This window comes from Centruroides vittatus, unplaced genomic scaffold (assembly GCF_030686945.1).
Source record: "Centruroides vittatus isolate TY-2023 unplaced genomic scaffold, ASM3068694v2 contig_1158, whole genome shotgun sequence".
Lineage (NCBI taxonomy): Eukaryota > Metazoa > Arthropoda > Arachnida > Scorpiones > Buthidae > Centruroides > Centruroides vittatus.
Window position 1 is genome coordinate 795545 of NW_027120744.1, and position 13067 is coordinate 808611.

Sequence of the window (13067 nt, forward strand, 5' to 3'; positions counted from 1 at the left end):
TCGTTTTAGTTATTAGCGTGGCCCCCGCGAAGTCCACATTAATGCCCGGTTCAGAAGCGTACACTGCAAGCGACGTGGTAGCTCTGTTGTATCTTATATCCGCCTCATGTTCTTTAACCCTGACTTCCATAGAGCGTTTCGTTGATCCTATGTAGATCAGATCCCTATTAAATCTCTCGTCCTTTATCGGGATTCGGTATACGCCTGCCATTCTATTCGGGTCCGATGGGTCCTTTCCGTTACGTAACAAAGTGTAAATGGTTGGGCCTCTCCTATAAGCAACGGTGACCTTACGTCTCCTTGCGATAGACGCGTATACGGATTTCAAGGTCGGGTTATATGTGATGGGTATTCTCTCCACCTCCGTATTTTGGTTGTTACTTTGTGCCACTGCAGGTGCGTTTTGGCTCATTCGTGCTCTTTGGCGTTCCGCCATTCTTGGAATAATGTTGCGGTAGCCGTGTATATCCGCAATCTTCTCAATATGTTTCAACTCTTTCTTAAGCGCTTGTTGAGTGGAAGAGTGCGTGTATGCCCGTCTGACCAATGATCTAAATGCTGCTATTTTGTATTGGATCGGGTCGCATGAGTCACTCGGGATGTATGTGGGGCTTGCACATTGTTTGCGATACACAGAGGTATGGATGTTGTGCGAGTCAATCCTGATATCCACATCCAAAAAATGCACATTGGTATCACTATGTTGCTCAACTTCGATTGACAGACCATACGTGTTATCATTCATCTTTTCTACGAATTGCGCCAAGTTCGGTGTTGTCTTCCATACGATGATGACGTCATCTATATAACGTCTGTATAGTAGGATATCGTTGGTGAATCCCGGGAGTGTTTTGGATTCGAGTTGTCTCACCACCAACTCACACAAGTCCCCTGACAGTGGACTTCCCATCGGGACACCCCGCGATTGTGTGTATGTTACATTTTTAAATTGAAACACCGACCCGTAACACATGAGGTGCGCTAATTCCAACACATTCTGGTGAGGGCTGTGTCATTTACTTTCGTAAACAGGAAGTCTCGAAGTGCGCAAAAGCACGGTGGTATCTTGATGGAAGGATACAACGATTTAAAATCCAGCACCGTTATGTAAGCTGGGGAGGTGATCTGTTTCAACTGAATGATTAATTCTTCCGGATTAGAGATGGTGAACTGATATCCGCTCATGTGTGGAACAATTATGTTGTGAATCGCTTTTTCCAACTTACGGGTGGGAGCCTTGGTTTTATCCACAACCGGACGAAACTGTTGGCCTTCTTTGTGCGTTTTCGCGAACGCAAATAATTTGGGTACGTCCGGGGTATCCATTGTGATGTTCTTTAGTTCTAGCTTCTTGGCCAATTTCGAGCACGACAATCTCTTAACTCGTGAATGTAGTTTTTCTACCCAGTTACTTCCAACCTGATTGCATTGAGTTGCGTCTATGTATTCCTTCAGCCCTTTCTCGTATGTTTCCCTTTTCATGATTACTATGTTCTTGGTTTTGTCTGCTCTGGTGATCGTGACCTTGTTCAGACGTGCCCATCTAACCGTGCGTTTGATATTTTCTCTCAGAACTAGAAGTTCCTTGGAACTCCTGTTGTTTTTAATTTTGAGTGTGGCTACCCATCTGTAGTATTCTTTCTGCGTGTCGGTGAGGCCTCTTATCAATAGCTCTAAATCCGGTATCGTGGATGTGAAAGTTTCTGCATTAGGACGTGTCGGTGCGAATGTTGGCCCAAACTTGAGAATATCCTTGACAAATCCAGGGATTTGTAAATTATCCCACACAACGTACGGGCATTGATGTTGTCTTTGGTCTTTAGGGATTTGGAACCTTAAAATCCAATTCAGTTTCTTGCTGTACCGCTTTCTTAGATTCATTCGAAGTCTATCGGCCATGTTTATGATTCTATTATTTTCCATCTCCAAAAGGCGGGGGTCCTGTTGGAATAATATGTTTTCAACTTGTATTAGTTTCGCTAGACTGGAAAATACTAATTTTTTGGTCGTCTTTATGGCCCTGTTCAAACACATCCATCTGACTTTCTTCTTTATGCTCTCATTGCCTGGCGGTAGGTGGATGCGAAATATTGTCATTGGGAACACTCCGTTTCTCTTGCATGTGTTCAGGAAATCCAGCCTTTCTCTTGCCTTAGTTAGGCCTACTACTATCTTCCGGTAATCGTTAGTCGGCATCACTGATTAACATATCATCATCCTACACACCGGGGTGTATAAAATATAAATCGAACTCACTTGTGCCTATTGACCGGTGTGAAATAAATAACTTCAATTCAACGAACGTTTTCTGGACGCCTTCCGTGTCCTTCTTCAGGTTAACTGCTGGATTCTATTATTTTTAAAAAACTGCGTTCCGATCTTTTAAGAACAAATTCAAATGAAGATAGTTCGAAAGCGCGATGACCATCGCGCATGCGCTATATCTGTCGTGCTCCTTGTCGTACTGTATCATATTCTTTTTAATCTTTGTATTCTTTTTTATCTTTGGGTCACATGATTTCATGTGTTATCGGACCCAAATAAATCTTTATGCATCCTCTTGTAATAAAGTTTGCCAAGCAAGCGAAAGAGTTATCTCGTCGCGTGAATTAATGCATGTTGTTTTAGTTTGCGCTTTATGTATCTCTATCGCTTCCAGCCATTTGAGGTGTTCCATCCGAGTCGTTTTAGTTATTAGCGTGGCCCCCGCGAAGTCCACATTAATGCCCGGTTCAGAAGCGTACACTGCAAGCGACGTGGTAGCTCTGTTGTATCTTATATCCGCCTCGTGTTCTTTAACCCTGACTTCCATAGAGCGTTTCGTTGATCCTATGTAGATCAGATCCCTATTAAATCTCTCGTCCTTTATCGGGATTCGGTATACGCCTGCCATTCTATTCGGGTCCGATGGGTCCTTTCCGTTACGTAACAAAGTGTAAATGGTTGGGCCTCTCCTATAAGCAACGGTGACCTTACGTCTCCTTGCGATAGACGCGTATACGGATTTCAAGGTCGGGTTATATGTGATGGGTATTCTCTCCACCTCCGTATTTTGGTTGTTACTTTGTGCCACTGCAGGTGCGTTTTGGCTCATTCGTGCTCTTTGGCGTTCCGCCATTCTTGGAATAATGTTGCGGTAGCCGTGTATATCCGCAATCTTCTCAATATGTTTCAACTCTTTCTTAAGCGCTTGTTGAGTGGAAGAGTGCGTGTATGCCCGTCTGACCAATGATCTAAATGCTGCTATTTTGTATTGGATCGGGTCGCATGAGTCACTCGGGATGTATGTGGGGCTTGCACATTGTTTGCGATACACAGAGGTATGGATGTTGTGCGATCAGTTGCTCACCACCAACTCACACAAGTCCCCTGACAGTGGACTTCCCATCAGGACACCCCGCGATTGTGTGTATGTTACATTTTCAAGTTTGGGCCAACATTCGCACCGACACGTCCTAATGCAGAAACTTTCACATCCACGATACCGGATTTAGAGCTATTGATAAGAGGCCTCACCGACACGCAGAAAGAATACTACAGATGGGTAGCCACACTCAAAATTAAAAACAACAGGAGTTCCAAGGAACTTCTAGTTCTGAGAGAAAATATCAAACGCACGGTTAGATGGGCACGTCTGAACAAGGTCACGATCACCAGAGCAGACAAAACCAAGAACATAGTAATCATGAAAAGGGAAACATACGAGAAAGGGCTGAAGGAATACATAGACGCAACTCAATGCAATCAGGTTGGAAGTAACTGGGTAGAAAAACTACATTCACGAGTTAAGAGATTGTCGTGCTCGAAATTGGCCAAGAAGCTAGAACTAAAGAACATCACAATGGATACCCCGGACGTACCCAAATTATTTGCGTTCGCGAAAACGCACAAAGAAGGCCAACAGTTTCGTCCGGTTGTGGATAAAACCAAGGCTCCCACCCGTAAGTTGGAAAAAGCGATTCACAACATAATTGTTCCACACATGAGCGGATATCAGTTCACCATCTCTAATCCGGAAGAATTAATCATTCAGTTGAAACAGATCACCTCCCCAGCTTACATAACGGTGCTGGATTTTAAATCGTTGTATCCTTCCATCAAGATACCACCGTGCTTTTGCGCACTTCGAGACTTCCTGTTTACGAAAGTAAATGACACAGCCCTCCACCAGAATGTGTTGGAATTAGCGCACCTCATGTGTTACGGGTCGGTGTTTCAATTTAAAAATGTAACATACACACAATCGCGGGGTGTCCCGATGGGAAGTCCACTGTCAGGGGACTTGTGTGAGTTGGTGGTGAGACAACTCGAATCCAAAACACTCCCGGGATTCACCAACGATATCCTACTATACAGACGTTATATAGATGACGTCATCATCGTATGGAAGACAACACCGAACTTGGCGCAATTCGTAGAAAAGATGAATGATAACACGTATGGTCTGTCAATCGAAGTTGAGCAACATAGTGATACCAATGTGCATTTTTTGGATGTGGATATCAGGATTGACTCGCACAACATCCATACCTCTGTGTATCGCAAACAATGTGCAAGCCCCACATACATCCCGAGTGACTCATGCGACCCGATCCAATACAAAATAGCAGCATTTAGATCATTGGTCAGACGGGCATACACGCACTCTTCCACTCAACAAGCGCTTAAGAAAGAGTTGAAACATATTGAGAAGATTGCGGATATACACGGCTACCGCAACATTATTCCAAGAATGGCGGAACGCCAAAGAGCACGAATGAGCCAAAACGCACCTGCAGTGGCACAAAGTAACAACCAAAATACGAAGGTGGAGAGAATACCCATCACATATAACCCGACCTTGAAATCCGTATACGCGTCTATCGCAAGGAGACGTAAGGTCACCGTTGCTTATAGGAGAGGCCCAACCATTTACACTTTGTTACGTAACGGAAAGGACCCATCGGACCCGAATAGAATGGCAGGCGTATACCGAATCCCGATAAAGGACGAGAGATTTAATAGGGATCTGATCTACATAGGATCAACGAAACGCTCTATGGAAGTCAGGGTTAAAGAACACGAGGCGGATATAAGATACAACAGAGCTACCACGTCGCTTGCAGTGTACGCTTCTGAACCGGGCATTAATGTGGACTTCGCGGGGGCCACGCTAATAACTAAAACGACTCGGATGGAACACCTCAAATGGCTGGAAGCGATAGAGATACATAAAGCGCAAACTAAAACAACATGCATTAATTCACGCGACGAGATAACTCTTTCGCTTGCTTGGCAAACTTTATTACAAGAGGATGCATAAAGATTTATTTGGGTCCGATAACACATGAAATCATGTGACCCAAAGATAAAAAAGAATAAAAAGATTAAAAAGAATATGATACAGTACGACAAGGAGCACGACAGATATAGCGCATGCGCGATGGTCATCGCGCTTTCGAACTATCTTCATTTGAATTTGTTCTTAAAAGATCGGAACGCAGTTTTTTAAAAATAATAGAATCCAGCAGTTAACCTGAAGAAGGACACGGAAGGCGTCCAGAAAACGTTCGTTGAATTGAAGTTATTTATTTCACACCGGTCAATAGGCACAAGTGAGTTCGATTTTATATTTTTGCTAGCCTCCAAGCTTGCCGAGCTGACACCTAGCTCAGCCTGACGTCATACTAGCACACTCATAAAAAAGTATACACAGTAATGGCGGCTTCCGGATTAGTGTCAGCGGCTGTAGCGATAATTTCACAACTACAGTCTCTAGATTCGGAGTCTGAAGACGATGATCTGTTGACTAGAATGTGCAATATCTGCAGTAGAAGTTGAGGCGAATTCATCCAGTGGTGAGAACAGCAAGTCAGTTGAGAAAGTGAAAGGGTATGTTGAGTACACCGTGCCAAGATACCGATCGAAGGATTTTCAAGAACATTTTCGATTAAACAGAACAACTGTGGACATTTTAATGTCAAAATTAGCACCCTTAATTAATAACAAACCGAATTTAAGAGGACGATGTCCATTGACGGTGGAGAAAAAAATATTGTGCAGTCTACTTGTTATCGAATCAAGCTCTGTTCAGGTAAAGTACAGATCTATATCGTTAATTGAGATTCATGTTAATAATATGAATTGTGGTTAAAATTAACAAAATGTATATATATTTTTGAATTAAAAGAAAACTATAAAGAATTTTTAAATGAAACTTTGGTACTTTGAAACTTTAAACATAAATTCTGTTTTACAGTATAAATAAGTTAACAACTTTTAACATCACAAAATTTTGTAAATTCTTGATCTTTTTGTGTCAATTAAATATAACTACACCAAATTTTTATATTTTAAAGGTAATACATACAGAAGCTAAAAATAGTACAACTAACATTAAATACGCCTGTTTGCATAAAATTACAGTTTGTCCCTCTTAATTTCTTCTCCAATAGGTAATAAATGACTTTTTTAGGACTTCTTGATAATTTTTAGATGTTTGTCAGTTAAAATCCCTAAATTTGATAAACCATTAAATCCAAAGCAGCCCCACACCATAACAGAACCACCACCTTGTTGACTGTTGAAAAACTGCACTTGTCTTTCCTAATACCATACCAGTAATTAGGCCATACAAATTAAATTTTTTTTCATTACTGTAAAGGACTGAGCTATTGGTCATTCCACAGCATGTGACCTTTAGTCTACTGCATTCTTGCCAATTTTGTTACTGATGATTTTTTATCAAAGCATAAAATTTCACATGTGGAGCTGCTGAAATTCTTTGACTAACAGTGCTTTTTGATGTTTTTAATCCACTTTCACACAAAATTTGACAAGCTAATTTATTCTGTTGTGATGCAAGATGCACAGTTCTATCACTACCACTTTGACATATGATTTTGGGCCTTCCTTAATCAATGTTTAGAAGGTATTAGTGATGATTTTTCCAAAATTTTATAAATTTCAGGAGTAGATCTGCTCATTAAAACTTGCAAGTTCCTTGACACTACAGCCTCCTGCTTTTAATTTCCATATTCATGTAATTTCTTCCATACTAAACTCTTTTTCATGTAAAATTTTGGAAAGTTTTGATTCAGTATTTAAATTACTACTTGACAACAAAGTAAAAGTGTTATAATTATAAAAATAAATGACATCACATAAGTTTCTTATGCTTCAAATTTTGCAATTTTGTTTTATCATCTATACTTTTGGGAGCCAAAAAAATATATTTTTGTTGTTAAATTATTAATATAATGATTAATTTTGAATTTTCAAAAATCAGTGTAAAATAATTTGCATAGACAAATGAAATCATCTCTTGAATTCCTAACCTAACCCAAGTGTGGCTATAATTAATTAACAGACTGTATAATGCTGTTAGTGTATTGCATTATATACAAATTATTAATATATATGTATATACAATACTATGTAGCAACTTAACGTGCATTTTCATTTTCAGGTTAGCTGCGGATCGTTTTAACATATGCAGATGAACAGCATGGAAAATACTGCATGACTTTTCTTCAGCACTTTTGGACTTAAATAAAAGAGAAGGCATACTTTCTTGGCCAAACCAAGAACAGGCATTCAAAACAAGTGATATTATACGAAAAAGTTTGGTTTTCCTGGAGTGATTGGAGTTGTAGATGGTAAACATATGGCTATTAAAGCCCCCAGGAATGACCATTCATCCTATTATAATAGGAAACAATTTTATTCGATTATTCTCCAGGCTGTATGCAACGAGAAGTTGCTATTCACAGACTGTTATGTAGGAGAGGCGGGATCAGTTCATGATGCCTGTGTCTATCGTCGATCCACATTAGCTAAGTGAATTGATGAAGGTGTAGGATTTCCGGTAGACACTCAACTCCTCGGTGATGCAGCCTATCCTTTAAATAAATATTTATTAACACCATACCAAGACAATGGCTGTTTAACTGAAATTAAATCATATTTTAACACAAAGCTTTCGAAATGTAGAAGCTCAATTGAAAGAGCATTTGGGTTGTTTGTTGGTCGGTTTAGACGCTTCAAACTTCTCGATATGCATCGATTGGACTTAATGGTAATGTTAATTATGGCAGGATGCATTCTCCACAACTTTTCTATCTTACAAGGAGATGAAACCAGTATTGAAGAGGAAAGGCTAGTTGGAGTGCCAGAAGTACCAGTAATTGAAAATTTCCAAGCAAGAAGAGATGCACAAAATAAGCGTAATGATTTGGCAAACATTCTTTTTGCAAGGCGAATACAGCATTAATGACATAAAAAAGAAATGCTAAAAATGTATATGTATTATATAACTTTCTGTAATGTAACTTTTTGTATGTGTATATATTATATCTTCTTCTTCCTCAGCTTTTCCCACTCTATGTAGGGTCGCTGTTTCTGATGAGTCGCCTCCACTGCTCCCTGTCTTGGGCTGCCTCCACATTCAGATGCCCCCTCTCAAGTCCTCCGCCACAAGATCCATCCACCGTCTCCGCGGTCGTCCCCGCCTCCTCCTCCCCCTCACTGACATCTGCATAACCCTTCTTCCCACATACTCTTCTTCTCTTCGTACCACATGACCAAACCACTTCAACCTTGCCTCCTGTATCTTTGCTTCTATGTTCGTAACTTTCACAGTCCCCCTCACACATTCATTTCAAATGTGATCCCTTCTCGTAACCCCACACATCCAGCGGAGCATCCTCATCTCCGCCACCTCCATCCTTTTGACATGGGTTTTCCTCAAGCTCACAGTCTCAATAGCATACAGCATAGCTGGTCTCACCACCACCCGATAAACTTTCCCTTTCAACCTAAGCGGCACCCTCTTATCACATAACACACCTGACATATCCCTCCAATTCCTCCAGCCAGCCTGAATCCTGCCTGTCACCTCCTTATCCACACCTCCATCCTCCGCCACAGTTGACCCCAGGTACTTAAAGGTATTGACTCTGCGAAATACGTCTCCCCTCAACTCCAGATCCCTCTCCCGGGCACCATCCACCTCCCCACTACACATATACACTGTTTTACTCCTACTCACCCTCAAGCCCCTCCCTTCCAATGTGCCCAACCACCTTTCCAATTTAACCCTCAGCTCCTCTTTAGTCTCGGCGCACAGAACGATATCATCTGCATACAACATGGTCCAAGGCGCCTCTTCTCTGACCCCGTCCGTGATCACCTCCATCAGCATGTTAAACAAGAAGGGGCTCAGTGCTGACCCCTGATGTAAACCAACTCCCACCTTGAGGCACCGGGACACTCCAACACAGCTCCTAACCTTTGTGGCCACATCCCTATACAGTTCCTGTATCAATCTAACATACTTTTCAGGAACTAGCTTTTCCCTTAGACACCTCCAGAGTTCTTGTCTAGGCACCGTATCATAAGCTTTCTCCAGGTCAATGAATGCCATATGCAGCTGGGTTTGCTTCTCCCAATATTTTTCCAACATTTGCCGAAGGGCAAAAATGGCATCGACTGTTGACCGTCCTGGCATGAATCCAAACTGCTCTCCTGCAATGGTCACCTCTGCTCTCAACCTTCCGTCTAAAACCCTTTCCAAAATCTTCATCGTGTGGGACATCAACTTTATTCCTCTATAGTTTTTACACTCTTGAACATCCCCTTTTCCTTTGTAGATAGGTACAAGTATACTTTCTCTCCATTCGTTAGGTATTTCCTCCTGCTCAAAGACTTTTTTGAATAGGTCCCATAGCAGGTCAATGCCCTTCCTCCCCAATGACTTCCACACCTCTACAGGAATTCCATCCGGGCCCTCCGCTTTACCGTTCTTCATCCTCTTTAGGGCCCTTTCCACTTCTTCTCTGGTTACCATCTGTACCATGCCCATGTTTTGGCTTCCTTCCTCTCTGTTCTTTGTTTCATTCTCTGTATTCAAAAGTCCCTCAAAGTATGCCCTCCATCCTTCTCGTATATCGTTCTCCCTTCGAAAGACCGTCCCCGTTGTGTCCTTGATCTGCCTTACATGCGAGATGTCCTTCGTTGCCCTATTCCTGATTTTGGCTAAACGATATATTTTCTTCTGTCCTTCCCTTGTATCCAACTCCTCGTATAAATTCGCATATGCTCCTGCCTTTGCCTGTGCCACTACTCTCTTAGCTTCACGCTTTGCCGTTTTATACGCAAATCTATCTTCCTCAGTACGTGACCTGTCCCACTTCCGTTTTGCCTCCTTCTTTACCTGAACAACTTGTTGCACATTTCTATCACATTTCTGTGTATATATTATATAACTTTCTGTAATGTAACATTTTTCTGTATATATATCATATATTAAGTAATTAAGGTATAGTACATCCAAAAGTTTATGAAATAAAGATTACATCAAAAATATTAAAAACGCATTTTTGTTTACTTTATATCAGGCCTGGCCAACCCAAATTGTTTCGCGGGCCACTTTGATCACGCATAACATTACGGTGGGCCACAATTTAGGCAAACACGCTTTTAAAAAAGTAAAACAAATACAAAATGAATAAGATTTTATTGTTATACCAAGAATTCGTACTCGCACTTGTGCATTATAACAATGACATATGCAAATTTTCATTTATTTAATTGTTTTGGTATAAACACATAACTGGAAACAAAAGTTTTAATTGATATATAATATTGCTTAGCGGGCTGGCCAGGCCTGCTTTACATGAAATAAAAACTTTAAAAACTTTTTGTTTTCAATAAAAACGAACTTTATTTATAATTTTTCTAAAATTTTATCTAATATTTTGTGGAGTTTTTCGCGTTCTTTCTTTCTTTCCTCTCTCCTCTCCTGTATTTCTCTTCTTATGTCATGTAAGACGTTGAGCAACTCGCTGCTGTCTCTTTTTCTCTTACGAGAACTGGTATTAGATGAACAGGGCACAGGAGATTGGGTTGATGGGGATGATGTGCACGCCACAGGACACTGGGATGACATGGGAGTGGGAGAGGGAGTGGAACTTGAGTGAGGATTCACTCTCACTCCATCTGTGTTGCTACAAGTAGCAACAGGGGATATTTCTGGCCGTTTCCCAATGGCATCATCCATTAAGGAATAAAATTCCCAATGTTTCCGGTTGTTGCCGGATTGGGAATTATGAAGTTTTATTTTTTTAAATGTATTTTTCAGCCCTCGCCATTTGGTGTCAACCTGGGCTGGAGTCACTGAAAATCCCTCTTCATTCAATTTACTAGAAATCATCCTCCATATCTATAATATTAAAGAAGGTTGTTAGAAATTATTTATGAAAGGTTCATAGGTACAATGTTAATTTGGCAAGCAGTACAACCTGAATATTAGTGTACTGAGGTAATTCAAATTTCTCCCTGTGTTCATTGTACAATATCAATTCAATGGTCCTGGCTTTGGGCCACTGGAAGCCACAGGGTTCCTCTATAATAAAAGATAGAAAATATTTAGCATATGGAGCCCTTATTATAACAGATTAAAAACTCTAAATTTTTTTTTAACAATTGGCGCTAATTACATCGTGATCTTAGTTTATCGGTTTATACTTTCAACGATTTCATTCGAAATCAAAATTTGACTTACCAGTAGGGATACTCGGTCCAACTGATGCAGTTGAAATAGAAGACAAAGCCAATTCTCTGGCATAATTTACATCTGTAACGAAGTCCTCTGTTATCGAAATAAGATTTATGATATAAAATTATACACTTTTAAGAATTCCTTTTAACTTACCTTCCATCATCTGAGGACAAACGTCTTCGTTAACTCGTAATTTAACTTCTTTTCCGTCAGGTAAAGTCACAGTAACATCGTACATGGACGCCGCCATCTTAGAACAAACGCCAAGCTCGTTGTAAATTCTCCGAGCACGCCGAGCACGCTAGGAATGCTAGCAATGACATCATGGGTGCAAAAAGTATACGCCGTGCTCACTGGTAGCTAACAAAAAGTATACAGGCTGAGCGCACTAGGGGCGAGATCAGAGCTAAAAGTAAACGCACCCATAAAGAGGAAACAACTTATTTGGTTTGCACATGTGAAAAAAATGATTGATGAGAGACTCCCAAAAATGACAATGGAATACATTCCACAAAAAAAGAAAAAGAGAGAAAGACCCAGACAAACTTGGTACGGAATAAAGTTAGCATGTAGTGAAAACGGGATTAAAGAGGAATGGTGTATGGATAGAGTTCCTGGAGGTCGGAAGGCAACGTAAGACACCATAAACTGAATATAGATAGAATATAAGACCAATGACAGAAATTCTAAATAATGTAAAGCACATCTGTAATTGTTATTAATACTTCATATTTTCTTTTTTTTTTACTCTCTTCCATTTTTGCATGATTATTATTTATTCCCATTATTTGGCTTTATAGACTTTGTAATTATTGTTATTAGAATAATTATTTATATGTATAAATATATATGTTACCAGCAAAACCCGATTTTACGCCAAACTAGTTTGGTGTAAGCGTGTCAGGCAAAACTAGTTTGGTGTAAAAATTTTGTCGGTAACATATATATATATATATATATTTCATTTTTGAGACTACTCTGAGCACTTCTAGATCCTTTGTTCCAAGCTCATTGTGACTTTGGCCAGGCAATTAGTTTGGAAAAAAACATAAAACATTTGTTTTGGTATATTTTTTTCAAACTAATTGACATGGGAATCTTAAATTAGTGAAATTAACCTTTTCATTTACAACATTTACAGTAGAACCCTGATTATCTGAGGTAACGTGGACTGATGCTATCTTGGATAACCGAAAAATTGTATGGAACAGATGGCCACGGCCATTTTGAATTAAAAATTACAAATGTAAAAGATTTATGATAACTATAAACAAGTTCATTATAACTATCATAAAGTTGTTGTACAGTTACACAGCTTACAATATAACTGCTTTTGTTTCAAGTGTATGCTTCTTGCATTAATCGTTATGGCTACTATGAATATGTTGAGACAACCATCATAACTTCGAACAGTTCTATGTTGAGTAATATAGCTGTCTAAAAGAATGCAAATGCTCAATTGGTATATACTTTGTAATTCTTATTTTTTTGATGGGTAAATGACAGTGTATGATTCAAAATGCATAAA

General features: G+C 39.9%; 1 protein-coding gene across 1 annotated transcript; it reads left to right on the forward strand.

Annotated features, from left to right (window-relative positions):
- The first annotated feature begins 3685 nt into the window (after positions 1-3685).
- On the forward strand, positions 3686-8251 carry LOC136979758 (uncharacterized). The gene is made up of 2 exons (XM_067275787.1): positions 3686-4787; positions 8076-8251. The coding sequence occupies exons 1-2, from the start codon at positions 3686-3688 to the stop codon at positions 8249-8251; spliced, it is 1278 nt and encodes a 425-aa protein (XP_067131888.1).
- Positions 8252-13067: the final 4816 nt, after the last annotated feature.